At 38.0% G+C, this 18,778-nt stretch overlaps 2 protein-coding genes and 1 long non-coding RNA gene across 11 annotated transcripts in view; 2 read left to right on the top strand and 1 right to left on the bottom strand.

The window, feature by feature from the left end:
- The first annotated feature begins 3 nt into the window (after nucleotides 1–3).
- Nucleotides 4–3,066, top strand: LOC148973561 (uncharacterized). The gene is made up of 3 exons (XR_016146683.1): nucleotides 4–259; nucleotides 2,704–2,836; nucleotides 2,938–3,066. It is a non-coding gene; the product is annotated as an uncharacterized LOC148973561 (long non-coding RNA).
- On the bottom strand, nucleotides 1,623–10,743 carry slc16a12a (solute carrier family 16 member 12a). 3 transcript variants are annotated; one of them, XM_039656812.2, is made up of 8 exons: nucleotides 10,590–10,743; nucleotides 9,399–9,498; nucleotides 8,605–8,905; nucleotides 7,683–7,786; nucleotides 6,607–6,750; nucleotides 4,200–5,169; nucleotides 3,297–3,556; nucleotides 1,623–3,098 (listed from the first exon to the last, which is right to left on the bottom strand). In XM_039656812.2, the coding sequence occupies exons 3-8, from the start codon at nucleotides 8,844–8,846 to the stop codon at nucleotides 2,962–2,964; spliced, it is 1,857 nt and encodes a 618-aa protein (XP_039512746.2). In that variant the 5' UTR covers nucleotides 8,847–8,905; nucleotides 9,399–9,498; nucleotides 10,590–10,743; the 3' UTR covers nucleotides 1,623–2,961. The 3 variants fall into 3 exon arrangements, with proteins under 3 accessions (XP_039512746.2, XP_039512903.2, XP_039512820.2); XM_039656969.2 differs by lacking the exon at nucleotides 9,399–9,498; XM_039656886.2 differs by lacking the exon at nucleotides 10,590–10,743 and having other exon boundaries at nucleotides 9,399–10,535.
- The window catches only part of kif20ba (kinesin family member 20Ba), a 23,137-nt gene continuing 15,100 nt past the window's right edge, over nucleotides 10,742–18,778 (top strand). Inside the window, exons 1-16 of one of the 7 annotated variants that reach the window (XM_089120340.1) lie at nucleotides 12,758–13,015; nucleotides 13,296–13,409; nucleotides 13,515–13,604; nucleotides 13,720–13,839; nucleotides 14,039–14,177; nucleotides 14,910–15,094; nucleotides 15,180–15,225; nucleotides 15,330–15,542; nucleotides 16,073–16,184; nucleotides 16,279–16,350; nucleotides 16,443–16,589; nucleotides 16,662–16,818; nucleotides 17,337–17,597; nucleotides 17,732–17,871; nucleotides 17,977–18,106; nucleotides 18,216–18,423. In XM_089120340.1, the coding sequence (XP_088976466.1) occupies nucleotides 13,302–13,409; nucleotides 13,515–13,604; nucleotides 13,720–13,839; nucleotides 14,039–14,177; nucleotides 14,910–15,094; nucleotides 15,180–15,225; nucleotides 15,330–15,542; nucleotides 16,073–16,184; nucleotides 16,279–16,350; nucleotides 16,443–16,589; nucleotides 16,662–16,818; nucleotides 17,337–17,597; nucleotides 17,732–17,871; nucleotides 17,977–18,106; nucleotides 18,216–18,423 (2,128 nt within the window). In that variant the 5' untranslated portion in view covers nucleotides 12,758–13,015; nucleotides 13,296–13,301. Of the gene's footprint in view, nucleotides 10,801–11,387; nucleotides 11,499–12,755; nucleotides 13,016–13,295; nucleotides 13,410–13,514; nucleotides 13,605–13,719; nucleotides 13,840–14,038; nucleotides 14,178–14,909; nucleotides 15,095–15,179; nucleotides 15,226–15,329; nucleotides 15,543–16,072; nucleotides 16,185–16,278; nucleotides 16,351–16,442; nucleotides 16,819–17,336; nucleotides 17,598–17,731; nucleotides 17,872–17,976; nucleotides 18,107–18,215; nucleotides 18,424–18,778 lie in introns of those variants that run through there. The other 6 variants (XM_089120341.1, XM_039656725.2, XM_039656595.2 and 3 more) reach the window with 6 other exon arrangements.

Below are 18,778 nucleotides of genomic sequence, written 5' to 3'. Positions count from 1 at the left end.
AGCTCGCTAACTGGCAGAGCGTCCTCTTCAAAGTGCTTTGCCATCCACGTTAGCTGTCAGTATGATAGTAACAATGGGAAAGCCAGAGCTGGCATCTTTGTTGAGACAGGCGCTGGACGTTTTGGACAAAGAGAAGGCTAGTAACAGTGGAGAGGCTTTTTTTCTTCGATCAACACATTTCCCTCGTCCACACCTAACGTTAGACCGAACGTGTTCGGTCTAAACGCAACCCCGACTCGCGCCCAACATGCTGTTCAAGGTAAGTTACATTATTGTTAGAAAAATACTGAGTGAAATGTGCTACTGTCAAACTCAAGCTAACGTTACAGCTGCTGCTAAGTATGAGCGGATCCGCGCGCGAGTCAGTCACACTATGGTGAGCGCTATGGAGCTAACGTTAAAGATGAACTGAACTGAAATTTGAGAAAAGGTGATATAACAGATGTATTTTGTTTATTCTCATTGGTACAATTTTTAAAATGGCAAAATTTGTTAAAAGGGATAAAATGGTACATTGAAAGTGTTGTTTTTGTTACACGGGCGCCGCCATGTTGGATTTCAACGTTCGACTACGTCACTGGCATGGTAAGCCACTCCGTTGCCTACCCGCACCAGCAGAACAGCCGTAGCTTGTAAACAGTCTGAGGCTAGCTGACATGGCTAAGGAAACAGATTTTTTAGCGACACACTATTTAGAGATGTGTACTTTCGTCAATGAGTACATGAAACGTCTGACAATGCACGAAATGTTTTATTTACACAAGTTACAAGTTCAATGCATCACGTTAACGTTACTCGAATCCTTGATATTCGGGTGAGGGGGAAAAGATCCCTGATGTAGCCTATAGTTCACTGTAAAGGATGGGATTTTCTCCTTCCTAAATGCACCCTCGCCCATAGAGTGAACTGCCAGTACGCTGTTAATCTAAACAATCTGAGAAAAGTGTAACAAGTTAGCCCAGCCGTCACCTATTCGTAAAATACCCTGCTACTTATGGGGCGCTCGCGTCTCAGCTCGGACATCCATTAGAGACAGCATAGCCTCCTCCAACACGTTTCTCTCACCGAACAGCATCCGAAATGAACGGTGCATGGTGATGCATTTTTCGCCGATCAATAAATGTTCCAGGTTGACCTCTCTGCAACAGATCGTCTCCGTTCAGTGTCTATGCTCCACAGCGCTCGCGCCCACAGTCACTTTCCCCCAAACGATCCTGTACTGCAAGTGAAGCCTGAATCTGATCGTCCTCCATGTGGTGGTAGTTAGACACTACCGGCCTGTCCCTCACGGGCTCAAATGCGTAATCCATGCCGTTAAAAGCGCTCATTTTCGTCTACAGGACCTACAGCTGTTGTCTATGGCGCTCCGCGGGTCCTACCATGCCAGTGACGTCATCGAAATTGCCAGCACAAAAAGATTTGTGTCTAGAACCAGTGCGTTTACTTTACTATAAATTCTATAATGAACATTCCAGTTCAATTTCCTGTTACATTCAATAATAGGCCTACAGAGAGAAAAAGTGATTCCAACACCCTGTTCTCACTAGGCTACTACCTTAATGTAAAGAGTAATTTCTTCTAACTGCCTATGATGAGAAAACATATTACATCACAGAAAGTGCTCGAATATTTTATCTTGTTTTATTTCAGACGTAATAAACACATGGCTCAAACTTACAAAACACTGATGAGTCAAACAAGTTCTGTAGCTTTACAAAAGGAAACTTCTGTAAAAATGAATAAATGAAATATTTAAGAAAATATTTCCTGTTTTACAACTTTTCGATGATGTTCACGTGTTCATAATAGAGTGCCGAAGTGATGACGTCACTTTGTAGGACAACTCGGAAGCTAGCGGCGCATGGGTTCCCTCGATCGTAAAGCTACGCATTTTCCCCCATAGACTTTTTGAAAATCGCAAAAAATAAGATTTGTGTTTAACAAAGAGTTGTGACCCTTACACGTTTTGTTTATCAAGACAATCTTTAAAAGTTAATCTAAAATGTATACAGTTTTTAACTGTGTTCTATATCAAAACGTGAAAATGCTTTGTTCACCACAGACCTTATTTCAGGCGATTTAGCAAAAACCATTCAAAAATTCCATTGACTTTAGAGCGAGGGAACTGGGAGTGCTAAAATGCTAACTCCCGCGTTTTGGCCTACAGAGTGACGTCGTAACTTCGGCACTCTATTACGCCACAGTTCATAACGTTCCCATGGCAATGGGGAAATGGCTGCTCTTGGGTAAAGTAAACGCAACATTTTTCAAATTTCTGCTAAGATATATATGAAGCAACAAAAATGGGGATTATGAAATCATACAAGCCCTGTATATTTTGCACGAAAATCTGCAATTTATTTGGCGAAAATGCGCCGTATTTGAGAAAATGTCCCTGCATAAATATGCAGTCTTTGGCTGATTATGCATTGAATCATGTGATCACATAATCACGTTTTTCTGGAGGGACTGAAAGTTGATGTTCAAAATAATAAATTCTATATTGAATTGACAGCAATTGACATTTTACAGCACCCTAGTGGCAATTTTGGGTACATGCCATGATACAGCAACCTATTTTTGTGAAATCATACTCAAAATAAAAAAAATGCTGCAGCACTTGGGACTTTCAGACCATTGTGGACATCTATACTTTATTTTTATGAAATAAAGATTTTTTTAATGATATTTACAATATTTCAGTTAAACTACTGTAGCAAGGTAAGCAGGAGAAGGGGGTAATCCACCTGCCGGAAACTGAAGACTCCCCAGGAGCCGCCATTTACAAAAATCTTGTAATCTTTTGGCCATGTGTTTGTGGCAGTCCATCTGACAGGTGAGAGGTTTGATTTAAAAACACAAAAACCTCTCACATGATCCTGTTTAATTCCAGAGGAGGCACTTTCTGTATTTTGCTTTCCTTTTCTACTCCTTTAGAAATCTCCTGTACCTGGTTGTGAGTCAGTTTAAGCAAGAGCTCCCTCTTGTGCAGCGGATGAGCACTCTCACAGCAGCCAGAATCACAGCACTGCAGATCAGAGAGACTCCACTGAGGAAGAATGTAGATGTGTAGGAGCCTGTCTGATCCACTAGCCAACCTGAGAGAGAGATTTCGTAAAACACTCTGATTTAGTTAAATATACTCCAGGCACATACAAGTGAATAAGCAACTGTATGTGTAAACAGTAAAGCATAACTCCAATAACTTGTGTGATTGATTCTGGCCACGTATTGGAAAATAAGAATCTGTCGGTGTGTTTGAGCGTGAAAGAGAGAGTGGGTAAATCTTCTCTGACCTCCAATAGGTGGGCTGATGAGGTAGGGGATGGCGTGGAGGAAGTAAACAACTCCCAGAGCTGAGGTCAGTTGGGTGGAGCTGACAGTGTCGGAGGTCACCACAGGAATAAGTGCCACGTAAGCTCCGTCAAAGTAGCCATAGATGAGAGAAAAGGGGACGAGGAGGGAAAAATCACTCAGCAGAGGCAGAAAGAGACAGCTTAGCCCTTCCGACCCCACAGCCAGCATGTAACTCACCACCCTATATGGCCTCAAACACCTAAACATAAGCGTACCGAAACAGATCAAACCACAGGGTTAGATGGGAATCGAATCGTTGAGAATTACAGTAATAAGCAGTTCCATTAACAGTATTTTTAGTACGTTCAAGGAATTAATAAAAAAAGAGAAAATATTTTGAACAATACGGTAAATACATTTTTAGAATACGTGTTTGTTCCAGCTTCTAATGACATTTCAGTGCTTTTTGCTTAAAGTTGTTATGAAACAAAAAGTTCTATTCTTCTATTCTCTATTGTGAAGATGTGTATCCATGTGAAACGGCTTCTAATATGAGAAAAACAATTAGGGACTTGATTTTGTTCAGCGGGAATTGATTGGATAGATGGATTGCTGTCATTTGCTATTGCTGAGACATTGTTTGATAACGTAAGTATATTTGTGCTATTTAATATATTTAAATATTGCAGGTTTGAGTAATATTCCGAGTTTGCATTTCACAGTTTTTATTTATTTTAACCAATACTGAATCTGTTTTTGTGTAAGTGAGATGAGTAAATGCATGCAAGTAAATTGCGTTACTTATTTGACAAAGTAACTCAGGTATATTTTGTTTGTGGTTTTGTTTTACATCCATCCGTAATATTGCAATTTATGAGAAAATAAGAAAAAAAATTCCTTACTTTCTATCAGCAATCCATCCGAAAGTGATAGTTCCGACAATCCCTGACACTCCAAGTATGGACATGAGTAATGCTGCTTGTTGAGGGCTAACGCCTGCGCTCAGTGAATATGGTACAAGATACACAAATGGCACACTGCATCCATATGCAAGGAACAGGAAGGAAACCAACAGCAACAGGAAGTCTGGTATTAAAAGGAAGGAATATTCTCTCAATACAGGCTTCCTTTTGAAAGATTTTCCTTGGACTCCTTCAGTATGTCCATTTTCCTTGGACTCCTTCAGTATGTTTGTGTTCAACACCTTTGATTGTGCCAGGGTGATGTGGTTAGCGTTTGCTTCGGATTTTGGTTCTGGGATAGCTGGTAAGTCATCTGATAGTATTAAAGTTGGGACTGAGATGTTCCGTTCATCTGTGCTTCCGTTCACGATCTCTAAGTCTTCAGGGAGATCCTGTCTATGGTTTAGCTCCCCATCGGAGTGTGTATGCTTTGCTTCTGAGGACCCTGACTTATCTGCCTCCATCTGTTCTTTTCCATCCCATGGCATATTGTCAGCTTGTTCTTTCCCTCCTCTGTCCTTCATCATTTTATCAGTATCCATATGTTTTACCTCCACTGATCTCTGTTCCTGTGCACTCAATTCAACACTGAGGAGTCCATCAAGTTTCACATTCAGCAAATCAACCTTTTTGTTACCCTCCAAGTCCATCTCCTTCTGCCTCCCTCTTTGGCCTTCCAAAGGCCTCATAAGGGCTCCACAGACACACAAGTGAGACACCAAACCCCCCAGAATGAGCAGCGCACCCCTCCAGGAGAAGAACTCAATGAGGAGTTGCACAGCCGGTGCTAGTATGAAGGTTCCAATGCCGCTGCCTGACATGGCGATCCCGTAAGCCAGCGCTTTTCTCTCACTGAAGTAAGAACCCACAATGGCGATTGCAGGAGTGTAGCTGAGAGCAAATCCTACACCTGTGCAGAAAAGCAGGAAGGCTGGTATTCAAGACTACGGATATGCATGGCTTTTGTTGCAAATTAAAGGTACACTATGTACACTATGTTCAAAGTTAAATGTCAATACATAATTTTTTTTTCCAAAATGAGTTTTTTTCTTATCCTGATTTTCTATTATAAAAGAATATAAGCCTATTATAAGTTTTTATGTTTTCACAGGAAATTGCGTTTATAGACGTCGAGACCTAAAGGATTTGAAATGTTGTAAAGTGACGCAGAGTTGCCGTTTTTATTATTCAAACAGGTGAGTAAAGTAAGCTATTTTATTAAACAGATAAACTGCCATATTTAGATCTCTAACAAAGTTCATTAAATGATCTATTGTGAAGAGTCATTCCATTATGGTTGTTATAGTAGAGCTGTGCAGGAATATTTTTTTTAAGGAAGCACTGTGTCTTTTAATGAGTAAATCTACAGTAACGTCTTCAGCTAGTCAGCTTGAGATCCTTTCCATCTAAACTGGTTAGATCTCTTTAACCTAGTAGAGAATGTTTTATGAGCAGTAGGATAACCGTATTCATCCGCACAGTCAAGTAGATCTAAAGCATAACCAAAACAGTGTTCTTTGGCAAATGCAAACAGTTTTGATTTTTAACTGCAAGAGGGCCAAAAGTTACATAGTGTACACAGTAAACCCTTAAAGGATTTGTTCACCTCAAATGAAAATTTCCTTATAATTTAGTCACCCTAATGCCATCCAAGATGTTCATGTATTTCTTTCTTCAGTGGAAAAGAAATTAAGTCCATTGTGTGGATTTTTCTCCACACAATTAACTTCAAGCGCAACCAACATGTTGCTCTTGAAGCCATACGATGGTCATTTAAAAAAAAACAAGTTTATTATTATTTTATTGCCATTACCTGTTTTTCCATTTTTCTTTAGTTGGTTATTGGATGTGAAAAGGAAATGCTTCTTCCCTAATACTGCACTTTAGATGTGTTTGAATTTCCCACACCAGGAGTAATTTATATAGTTCCGTTTTATAGCGATTATCTGTTCAAAAAATGTTCTATGCAAAATGTTCTATTAAAGAGAAGCTAGAAAATACATTTTTGTGTGTGCTGTAAAGTGGTTTGAAAAAAATGAAATCAAAATCGGCTAAAATCGGTATAATCAGGTCAAACTCAAGGAAAAATCGGAAATCGGGATCGGCCTATAAAATTGTAATCAGTGCAATTCTAATATGAATAACAAAGGACCAGTTTCAGCTTCTTTACTGTTCTACTGAAGAAGGGCATCTTGGATGACCTGAGGGTGAGTAAATTAACAGCAATTTTCATTTCCTTTAACATAATAGAAAATGATGATTACCAGTGCAGTTGAAATAGAAGGCTCTGTTTGACTTTGAAATATTTACAATGTTGTGTATGCTGCTGTGTGCATTTGTATCAAACCTGTAAGAACACCCAGTGTAAGATACAGGAACTCTACGCTCGTGGCCAGTGAGCTGAGCACCAGACCGGCAGAGGAAAGAAGTCCACCAATCATGACAGCTACACGAGAAGAGAGGCGGTTCCCTATATAACTACCCAGTGGTGCTATAAAGAGAGAAAGAAAAAAAAGAATGAGGTGGTTTGCATGATAGTGGAAGTTTGTATTATTTTATGACTGATAACCGATTAATGGACAATATTAAAATTCACTAGATGTTGTACTCACATCTTGCATGTATAAAAAAACCCGAAATGCAAAATGTTTAATTTTAAAAGCTACACGTGAATTTACAGTATGAAAAATAAAAGTAGTTTTGTTTTCATTTAAGAGTGTTTTTAAATTATTTAATTTCCACTTTAAATGAGTACAGTAATTAATCTAAATGTAAAGAAGGGAAATGATCATTCACTATTAAATTTTGACTGATAAATATACATTATCAACCTTTACCACTTAATTTAAAAATAATATCAGCCCACCAACTGATATGGAACAGATAAATTGTTCATCATGCAGAAAAATTTAACTCACTAGTATTTAACTAATTATTAAAATCATTGAATCAACCCAATATATTAAATTACACAAAAAAACGGTTTAATATAAAAATAATAAAGTATCAGGTAAAATAAAAGCTCAAGATCACCACTTTAGTAGTTAGTATTAACGTTAACTTTTTAAAAATAAACCCTATCATTTGTATTTATATGGGTTTGTATGGTTTGTCCTCACGATTAATGAATATTGTGTAAATGTATGCATCACAATTGATACGATAAAATAATCTAAATGCTTGTAAAGAATCAGTGGACAAATAGATACCAAAAGATACACCCAAAACCCCCACATAAATAATAAAATGTGTTTCTGTGAATACTCTTTCTCACTGGCAGCCAGATCAATCTGGTCTGTGGACTATGCACTGTAAAACTGTCAACACAGATTTTTTTTAAAGACAAAGTTCTCCTAAAATCAATATAGTTGAGCTGCCACCTCGAAGTCACAGAGTTGTTCAGAGGGTTATTCAGAGTCTTACCACACAACATTGTAGTGCAGTCCAGCAGAGAATGTATCCATGCGGTTGAAGAATAATCTCTGGAAAAGTATGACTGGAATTCCACAAAAAAGATAGAAACACACCTGCAACCAGCATGAAAAGGAAGCAATATGAAAACATTCAACTGTTGCTTACTGCAACATTCATTTTAGTCCTTTTAAGAACAACATTTGCTATCAACATCCAAAACTGGGTATTTTTCCCGGAGTAGTTATCCTGCTTATTGAATGATTCATCTTGGTTGAGTTTAAAGGCCTTTTCCGCAGCATTTAGTTATATTTAGTCTCACATTAAAGAGGATATTTTATGCTTTATTAAATTTTCTACTTCCTTTGTGTGTAATGTTGCTGTTTGAGCATCAAAAATGTCTGCAAAGTTACAGAGCACAAAGTACACTCCAGAGGGAGTTATTCTCTAAATCAGTAAGCAAAAAATGCTTCGACTGTCGTCTTGAGAGTTTTCTTCCAGGAACGTACACGTCACAATATTCCTCATTTAAATAATTCCCGCCAAAAGGCGAGGCATGGTGGACTTGCGTTAGTACTGTGTTGTTACTCGCTGTTATGGTGGCATGGCATTTCTGAAACATGGTGGAAGCAGTTGACCAATCACAACACACTTGTCCAGCTGACCAATCAGAGCATATTACGCTTTCGGAAGAAGGGGCTTTATAGAGACAGAAACTAAAAGGAGCGTTACTGACAGACTGGGAAGAGAGGTGCTGCAACAATGTAAAATATGTGAATAATAATGTGTTTAAAAACCAATTCTAGTAGACTCCAAAAACAAAATCAAGACCTTAATATGGCAAAACAGAGGTGATGTGAGGGTATCACCTTGATTCCTGGTAAGCAAAGAAGTGCATATATAACCACGTGTCTGTGGGGAGTCATGTACTGACCTAGTGACCGCACGTGTGCAAACGGTGGTGAGGAAACATCCAGCCACGATCATCCAGCCCCATCCGCCATCCGGAGTGGCCCCTGAATGTGTTTTTTTTTCAGTCATCTCCAGTCCTCTCTTTATACTCGACCTCACTCTCTCACTCCTTTCAGCCTCTTGTTTCCTCTTCAGTCCAGTTTTAGCTGGTTTTGTTCTCTCCAGCTCTGTTTGGGACGTATTTACTTGTTGTTTTTCTCTCATTACTTCTGTTCCTTCTTGCTTTCATCTATAAGGAGCTTTTAAATGCCATCAAGCAAAATCTGCAGCAGAAACAGAATTTTTTTCAATCCTAGCCGCCACCTAAAATTGTATGTGCAATCTAAATCAATCTATGTTAAGTAAAATCTGTGGTAATAAAAGTGAAATTGCTTCAAATTATATTGTCGTGTTTTGGATTAAAAAATAAATGTCTCTGAGATTAATAAAAAAAAATTTGAGACAAGAAAATTAACATTCTTGTCATAATTTACTCAGTGAGTGAGAGACCTGGCAAAGAAAAAAGAACAAAATTGTCGCAGGCCGAATCTATCCTGCTACATACTACACCCTGAGATGTTTTCCATGATACAGAAAGTGACCAAGTTACACACACACTAGTCTGATTCAAAGGGAGGCGAGGAACAGTGTGTTTTTTATCAATGCCAAGAAAGAGAGCCAAAAACGACTTCATGGGGCAATAGCAGTTACTTATTTCAAAAATTAGTAAACATGAAACGAAGCTTCATTCAGTGTTAGATTTGGTCCTGGACTCACCTCAATCTATGTCTGGTAAACCAGATCAAAGTCAGACCTGATGCAATGACTTAGAGTCCTTAATTTAAAGACTTAACAGGCCGCCTCACTGATGGAACGTCTTGAAAAAAAGGTCACAATAACATTAAAGACAAAAGATTTCAACTTTTTCAACTTTGGCCTAGCATACACAACACACTAGACATCTAAAATGTGCCGGAACCCGGTACATGTCACGTAAATCCTGATGTACTTGGTACATCATAAGAAGGATGGTGTCTACTCTAATTTTAGTCTCTCTGTTTATCTCGAGGGACCCTCTATGGTGGACCTGCGCCTGGACCCATTTCAGCTCATCCTGAAGTGCCGACCTCATCAACCCTATGAAGGCCTCATCGATACGACAGCCATCGGCACTGATCCTCAACAACTCGTCTCCATACCGGCGTGATTACTTCCAAACAGATGGAAATGGATAAATACTCTAAATGTTCTGATCCAATTTGACTTGTAGTTCCGCCTGAATCATACACTGTTTCTTCATTGGCCAGAGGAGAACTGGCCCTCCTACTGAGTCTGGTTTCTCCTAAGGTTTTTTTCTCCATTCAGTCACCTGATGGAGTTTTGGTTCCTTGCCACTGTTGCCTTGGCTTTTGGCTTGCTTAGTTGGGGACATTTAATATTCAACAATATTATTGATTTGCCTTTCTTAAGGTGGACGTTGACGTAATTTTCTTCTAGAAACAAACTTTGTTGTATTATTTTCATATTAATTCTGTGAAGCTGCTTTGATACAATATGTATTGTAAAAAGCGCTATGTAAATAAAGGTGTTTCTAAAGGTTTCATCATCATCATCATCATCATCAAAAAAAAACTGTATTACAGTTTCCACAAAAATATTAAGCAGCTGTTTTCATCGGATATTATATGCTTTAGTTACAATTATCAATAAATAAATTAATGTTGGCTAGTATGCACTATATTGTAGCTAAGTGAAACAAAATAATTAGTCATTGAAAAGTTGTAACCAGTAGAGGTCAGAAGAGTGAACATGTAAACATAATTCTGGATCAATGAAGGTACAAGCTCAAGGAACAAGATAATTATGAATTAGCATATGTGAAGAGTAATTGTTAGGGAGTTTTTCTTAACAACAAACAACAAAATTCATGACTGAGCTTTCGAAATGGTCAAAAAGAAGCGCACTTACTTTGCAACATATTTCCCAGTGTACAAAATCTGGAACAGACGAAGATCAAAAATAACCACTGCTCTCCTCCAAAGTGTGGTACACATTGGCGCACATGGCTCTGCATCACTGCGGGGCGTGCGCGCGCTCTTGGACAGATCAACAGGGCGGAAACTACAGCCAGCCAACGTGAGGTGGAAGTAGAGGGGGCTGCTCTAAACTCGCTGTCCTGGTAAGATATTTACCACGGTTCCCCTTCACTTCACCCTGTGTGCAAATTATTATTATACAGCGACTTTCAGAGGGTTTCACTGTTAAATGGAATTTCAAAAAGAAGTTTTCAGGACACAATCTATTGAAGTTCGTCTCGAGCAAACCAAGCTCTCTTTTGGGCAAACTCCCATGGAATCTTGTGTCCGCCATGGAATATAACAATTTAAAGGATAATTTCGACTTTTGAAGTCAGAATTGTGATATATAAAGTCAATTGTGAAATATGAACTCGCAATTCCGAGGTAAGTTCAATTATGAGGGGGGAAAGACTGACTTCTCGACTTTTTCCTCATAATTGCGAGTTTATATCTTACAATTCACGTAATTCTTTTTTTAATGACACAAAAACGTTCATTGAAATATATTTAAAATGCAAATCTATAGTTCTAAATAATAGTGTTTGTTTTGCCCATAGACTGGTTTTGCAGAGGTGAAAGCCAGGTGAAAATACGCCTTGAATTAATTGTAACGTACTTTTTTGGCTACTGAAGTGTTTGAAAACCCAAGAGAAACATAATATATATATATATAATTTTAAAACTGTCCCTCACAGTTTGTTTTGAGTTCCCGGATCAATCCCATGCTTAACTGAGGGGATTTGGACCTGATCGGGACAGGAGATAACGGAACGGCGATTTACCCCTAGGGGTAATTGGGGTATGGGATTTAATTGTTCTTTTTGGCCCCCTTCCTTCTCTCAGGTTCAGTATAGTGTAGGCGTACTTTTAATAAGTAACTAAAATGTATACAATCAAATATTAAGACAAAATAAAAAAAGAAAATGCGGAGAGATTTTTTTTATTATTATTATTATTTTTTTTTTTTACGATTTTCGCATCAGTGATGACTTTCACAAACCTGTGCATTTGTTAAAGTGTAAGCCTTTCAAATGGGTGACTGAATAATTGAAAATAATATAAAAGTGGTTATTTCCTGGTGGAGAAATAGCTATTTTTATAAATGATGATAGAATTTTCATTTTTGGGTGAACTATCCCTTTAAGAGACTTATATCCCAGTTTAAGAGATCCTTAAAATTGACAGTAGGATTCAAAAGAAAAGATACAGACAAAAAAATCTTGAAAAGAAAAGAACAAAGTTGCAAATACTACCCTTTTCACTCTGCATGTGTAGCATTATTCAATTTGAAATGTAATTTGCAAAATGACAATGCAATATGTAAAATGGCATTGCATTTTGTATTTAATTTTACATTTTACATTACCATTCTTGCAACATTTGGTGCACTGCAAAATGAAAATGAAATGACATAATTTACATTTGCCATTTCATACACTAGTTTTAATATGCATATTTAATATGCATAAACGCTTTATAAGTGGCAAAATGAAAATGCATTACAGAAATGATTAAATATGTGTAACATGTTAAAAAAAAACTGTGGCAAAATGATCATTCAAATAATATTTTTATTAATTGCATTTACAATCACAGTCAATACACTCGCGACTGCATTTTCTTGACAGGCCAGGAGGGGGCGTGATCGGCTCGGAATGCATTTTCTAAATAGACATGAATATTGCTACATCCATTGCGGGGCATTTCATGAAAATGCAATTTGCCACAGTTTTTGCTTGAACATGTTACACATAGCCTATCTAATCATTTCTGTAATGCATTTTCATTTTCATTTTGCCACTTATAAAGCGTTTCAATATGCATCTTAAAACTAGTGTATGAAATGGCAAATATAAATTATGTAATTTCATTTTCATTTTGCACCAAACGTTGCTAGAATGGTAATGTAAAACGTAAATTTAAATACAAAAAAAATGCCATTTTACATATTGCATTGTCATTTTGCATATTACATTTCAAATTGAATAATGCTACAAAGCTTCCATAGAAAATACAACAACAGAAAGAAATAAAATAACCACTCTAAAAACCAAACCAAACTAAACAAATGTGTAAAATCTGCAACAACTGAGAAATGCGCACACAAGACACAAATCTAGCGTTTGCGCATTCATAACGCCACAATGACGTGCACGAGCACACGCTCCCAGCAGCCTTTGCTGCTGCTCTCGCTTATCCGATTGGTGGAATTTGAAAATAAGTACGCGCGACAGTTTGGGAGACGAGACAACACAAATAAAACACATTAACCGAAGTCAAACACAACATAGCACACACTCTGTCTTTTGACAGCCTGTAAGTCAACTAAATTATCTTGTTTTAATGCGCATGCTTTGCTGACCTGTTCTTATCTGCTGTTTTTACTGCTGTTTGTGAAAGTCCTGGTGTAATTCCCCCCTAGATTTAACGTTAACATATTTATAAAATATTGTGTACATTTTCTGTTTAAATGTACGTCGTAAGGTAATTGAGAAAGTTTAAAAATAATTAGGATCTTTAAAATGTCAAATGGTCTTATTAACATAAGAGGCTGTTGTTTCATTTTCCAAATTTTATGTCTCAAATGTTTATTTAGAGCAGAATGATGGAGTCGGGGCTAAAGGATGATCCGGCAAGACCGCAGATGTTGGTCGTGGAAGATCTAAGGAGAAATCTGTCGTCCGAGTTCAGCGAATGTTCAGGTTTACAGGTAAGATGACAGGCGGCCATGACTTTATGAAAGTGTATGTTTGTAAATGTATGATTTTTGAAATGGTCAACTGAAATGGTTGGAGCCTTGATGTTTCTTTTGTAGGACCCGTCAGACCAGGAGAAGGAACATTTGAAGGTGTATCTTAGAATAAGACCATTTTCATCAGCTGAGATGGTGAATGGAGAATCACAGGTGAAAATTAGGGAAAAATGGTTAAGGGGTATTTCACAAATTTCAAGCACCCCTAAAATTTAGACCCTAATGTAGAAGGGTTTTGATATGGTGTGCCTTGTCTGTGTTTTTGAAGGAATGTGTGGCCATTCAGACTCCAGAGACTGTGCTTCTCAAAGCTCCACGATCATCTCTCTCTGCCAGGCTCAGTGATAAATCAGTGCCAGTTACTGCTCAACGTTTCCAGTTCTCTCAGGCAAGCTAATCCATCAGAACACACCGTCTAGTGACTGATTGTGTTGGCTAGTGGTTTTTTGACAACCAATTTTGGACAAACATATATATCTTTGTAAATAAAATTCTCTTCTGTTTGGAAGTTCTGCTCTGTCTTGAATTATGGTCATATTTTCTAATGTATGACATACAAGGTTTATATTATTGTGTGGTATTTTTAGGTTTATGGCCCAGACGCTACACAGAAGGATATGTTTGAGGGCACAGTGAAGGGTCTTGTAAAGGATGTTTTAGAGGGACAAAATTCTCTGGTCTTCACATATGGTGTCACCAATGCTGGGAAGACCTTCACATTTTTTGGTTTGTATATTTTGTTATTGCATTGACACTTAATTATTTTCTAAAAAGAGGTAAAAGTTACTACATTTTAATAAAAAATTACAAAGATTTTATTTTCATTGAAGCAGTGTGCACCTAATGAATGTTTCGCCAAAAGGCCAGGAATGTGTATTAGGGTCAACAAATTAACATCAGTTTTTTTGATCAGAACAATCTTGTAAAGTAGGTTCTGTATTGATGATCTTGGGGATTTAGGCACAATGAAACAGAAGTAGACAATGAAGATATTTTTGATTAAATCCAAGAGCTTTCAGTCCCTCAATTTTAATCAATGCAATTTACACAGGTCCAGAATGATATGAAAGACATCATTAAATTAATCCATTAATCCAAACTTCAATGCTTTGTTTACGCAAAAAAAAAAACAACAACAACAAAAAACTATATTTACATAAAAATATTATCAAAAATCACTTTCACAGATTAACTTCTTGATGTCTTTCCTATCGTTCTGGATCTTGATTATGTAAATTGCATTGCTCCCAACGGAGGGACTGAAAGCTCTCGGATTTCATCAAAAAGATTAGTTTAAAAAAGAAACATACTCATGGATTATTTGCAATAAGATCATTAAGATACCTTTAGTAAATAGAAAGGGTGAATTTCCTTTTCATGCTAAATTTAACAGACTTGCTTTGCTTTAGTAAAATATTCAAATTTAAGCATAATGTCCTGATTGAGTTTATGCATTAGGTCCAGATACAGATCCAGGCATCTTGCCACGTTCCCTCAACATGATCTTCAGTAGTCTGGATGGACGCATCTTCACTCAAATGTGCTTGAAACCCCAGAGGTGCCGGGATTTCATCAGACTCAACAAAGAGCAGCAAAATGAGGAAGCAGTTTGCAAACGCAACCTGCTCAAGCTTTTCAAAGAGGTACAATAATGCAATAAGTTTAACCCCCTCAGTTTTTACAGGAGTGTTCATTTGACTGAATCTTTAGATTTAATCTTCTCTTTAGACTGATGCACAGAAGTCTTCCCTCAGCTTGCAGTCTGATCTTGAAGGTAAAGAGAGAATTTTTCAGCTAGTGTGCACATCTCAAAGGTTGTGCTTGGCAGTCTGTTTATATTGTTTTTCTGGCTGAAACTATTTTTTGATTTCCTGTTAGATGGTTCCACTCTCTGCGATAGAAGCTCTGTAGCGAATGAGAGTAGTTTGCCTGCAGATATGGACAGTCACACTAAGTTTTCTATATGGGTGTCGTTCTGCGAGATCTACAATGAGAACATTCACGACTTGCTAGAACAGCATGCGAGCAATGCTTCACGGAGAACCAACCTCCGCCTTTGTCAAGACGTCAAAGGAAACTCATTCATCAAAGGTAATGGAGCACCTGCGTCTGTAATTTGCTGCTGTTTTTTCTGTATATTTTTTACTGTATATCCTCTCCATAAATTAAGATGGAGCTCATGGTGCATCCAAGTCATACAATAAAGGTTTGCATGTAACAACAAAATGAGTCCAGCTTGTAAGGCTGGAATAGGAATGCAATAATGTGTCTTCATTTACATTTGACCCTTTTTTGCATTCCCTAGGACTCAAACTCATTGGCCTTTCTATTGCCATGAACTGTTTGAGCTACAGGAGTATTACACTGTAACATTTCTTTATTAAATCATTCCAAAAAAAATAATTACATATAGGTTCATTTGAATGTACTGGAGTGACATTCGGGTTTGTTTGTTTGGAAATAATGTGTAATAGCTAAAACTGGCCAGGTGCTGGTGCTAGAGCAACAAGAAATAAATGTAGCAATAATAGCATTTCCATAGGTGATTCAGTTGGGTGATTAATAAAACTGTGTCTGTAGTGTATGCAGATTGCATTGTTCTTTTTTTGTTAATTTTCCAGATCTGAAATGGGTTCAAGTGAGCAGCGCTGATGAAGCCTTAAAAGTGATGAAACTTGGGAAAAGGAATCAGAGCATCTCCAGTACTAAACTCAACCTGCTTTCTAGCAGGAGGTACAAATTCCTTCCTAGTGCTTATCTGTTTTAATGTGGTGGATTCTGTATGGATCTGTTATTCTGACTTTGTCTCTCTTTGTTTAATTTTTAGCCACAGTATTTTCTCTGTCCGGATCCTGAAGGTGGAGGATGTGGGAATACCCAGAGTGGAGTCAGTCAGCGAGTGAGTCTGTGTGTTCTGGTCTGAGCTCTCTGCAGGGTGGTGTTTGTGTTGTGTTTCAGAATGTTTTGTAAAAGTATGTACTCTGCTTCCAGGCTGGCATTGTGTGATCTGGCTGGATCGGAGCGATGTGCTAAGACACAAAATAAAGGTGAACGGCTGAAAGAGGCGGGAAACATCAACACCTCTCTGCTCAGTCTGGGAAAATGCATCAATGCACTCAGAAATAACCAGCAGGCCAAGTATGCTAGTGCCTTTTTCATTTCTTTTATTCTCCCATTTCTTTGTCTTTTAATCACTCTTTGTCCGTTTAGACAGCACATTCCATTCAGAGAGAGCAAACTCACTCACTATCTGCAGGGATACTTTACTGGCCGGGGCAAAGCCTGTATGATTGTAAACATCAACCAGTGCGCCTCCATGTATGATGAGACGCTCAATGTGCTCAAGTTCTCTGCCGTAGCTCAAAAGGTATGTAAAAGTGCTGGGCTATATGACCAAAAATCCGTATCATGGTATTTTTCTAAATTATACCGGTTTCACGGTATTTGACAGGTTTTTTTTTTCCTAAGCATGACTGGGTTAACCACATTTTTTAGTGAGTGAGAGAGGAAATACTGCAGTAGATTGACTTACAATGTCCTATTTTACTGTCATGAGTGAATATTGTAGAAAAAATCCACACTAGTCTTAATACAGCTTTGCATAAGCTGCTTACAAATAGGTGCCAGCAGGCGGCGCTTTAGGAGCGACAGAAAAGTCAGGTTTCAATAAAACTATCTTGGTTATATTTGTAATGAAAATGAACGGTCTCATGGGTTTGAAATGACATTTTTTGGGTGAACTATCCCTTTAAAATCGTTTTATTGCTTTCCCATCATGTTTGTCAAATTTCTTGACATTACTCAAATTTGTATTTAATTTTTTTCTTTCTCTGCTGAAAGGTTATTTGTAGTTGTGTTAATGGACAGTTCTGTCTTGTTTTTCAGGTGGTGGTCATCACCACTAAGAGCGTTCCAGTAGTGGTGAAAAGGAGTGCCAGGGAGGTGTCCTTCATTATCAACAATGTTGATCGACGGGAAATGCGACGTAGCTCGCTTGTACGATGGGACACCAGCCTTGAGGATGTCCAGGAAGATTCTGACACTGAGGAGGGGTGGGATGAAGAGGGGAGTGAAATGGAGGACACCATGCTGGACTCTGAGGAAGAAGGGAAAGAGACTGTGCTGCTTGATAAAAAGGTCTATGAGGTGAGATTTGGCACATCTATGGTAACTTCAACAAGCATCGCACAAGAGGTTTTTAAGAATTATTTTTGCTGCATGATTTTGGTTGTATAACAATGAGGTTTCTGCATTAATCTGTTTTGAATGTGTATGTAAAGGCCCAGCTGCAGTTCATAGAGTCGATTCAGCAGCAGTTGAGGAAGGAGAAATTAGAACACTTAGCTCTCGAGGCGCATGTTCGGGATGAGGTTACAAAAGAGTTCTCTGAGCTGATTTCCCAGATGCAGGAAGATTACAGGTCAGAGATCACAGGCTCGCATGTTCAATTATGTATAATTATAACAAATTACAGGTCCTGCTTTATGATGACCCTGACGGCTTTCTATGTCTTTTTTTATTTTAGTGAGCGCATATCCAGAGAGAGGGAGCTGATTGAAGAACGGTGTGAAAGGAGGCTGGAGATTCTCAAAAAGTTGGTGGGAAAAACAGCTGTGGAGGACGACAGCATGGTTTCAACTTCGACAAAATCAGAGGTTCATATATGCTTTCAGAATAGATATTCAAGGTTATATAAACACTTTCTTTGAAAGATTATCATATTTCATTAGGGAATAGTAATTGTAGATGTGAATTTGTGTGTAGGAGGAGAACCATGTCTCTCTAGACAGCATGTATGACTCTATGAGCAGTGACCTAGCTGAAATCAGACAGGATGCCCTGGCTGCCCATTCTTGCTTGGTGACCTCTGACCCTACAGTCTCTACAAAGTTGCATGACCTTGAGAAAAAGGTCACAGAACTTTCACAACTGCTCATTGAAACTCAGAATCAGCTGTCACTCAAATCAAAGGGTGAGAACCTTGCCGATGAGCTGACTTCTGAGCTGAAATCTCCACCTGCACACTTCCACAGAAATATGCTCTGCATCCCCTACCCCTTGTTTGTTTAATATTTTTCTCAATTTAGGGTTCCCACTCTTCTGGAGAACCTGCAAATTTCAGGGAATTTCAAAGTTTTTTTTTTTTTTTTTTATCTTTCCAAAAGGTGTTTAAGTATTAAAAGGTTTACCTTTTTATAATATAATCTTCAGCAAGAAAATGCTTTTTGTGAGATCAAAAAAAAAACATTTCGTGGAAAAGTCATGGAAATTCATTCGCCAGAAAGTGTGGGAACCCTGTATTTTGAGACGCAGGTGTTTTTATTGTA

The sequence above is a fragment of the Pimephales promelas genome, chromosome 15, assembly GCF_988280905.1.
Source record: "Pimephales promelas chromosome 15, fPimPro1.hap1.1, whole genome shotgun sequence".
In the NCBI taxonomy this organism is placed as follows: Eukaryota; Metazoa; Chordata; class Actinopteri; order Cypriniformes; family Leuciscidae; genus Pimephales; species Pimephales promelas.
This window is presented reverse-complemented; position numbering and strand designations above follow the sequence as displayed.

Excerpts from the sequence above, each read along its gene's own strand:
- slc16a12a (XM_039656812.2), bottom strand. The coding sequence starts at position 8,846 with ATGAGAGAAAAACAACAAGTAAATACGTCCCAAACAGAGCTGGAGAGA. Across the intron at positions 3,557-4,199 it reads GGATGGATTGCTGATAGAAA|GTGTTTGAGGCCATATAGGG; the intron begins GTAAGGAATTTT and ends GCTTATGTTTAG. Across the intron at positions 3,099-3,296 it reads CATCAGCCCACCTATTGGAG|GTTGGCTAGTGGATCAGACA; the intron begins GTCAGAGAAGAT and ends TCTCTCTCTCAG.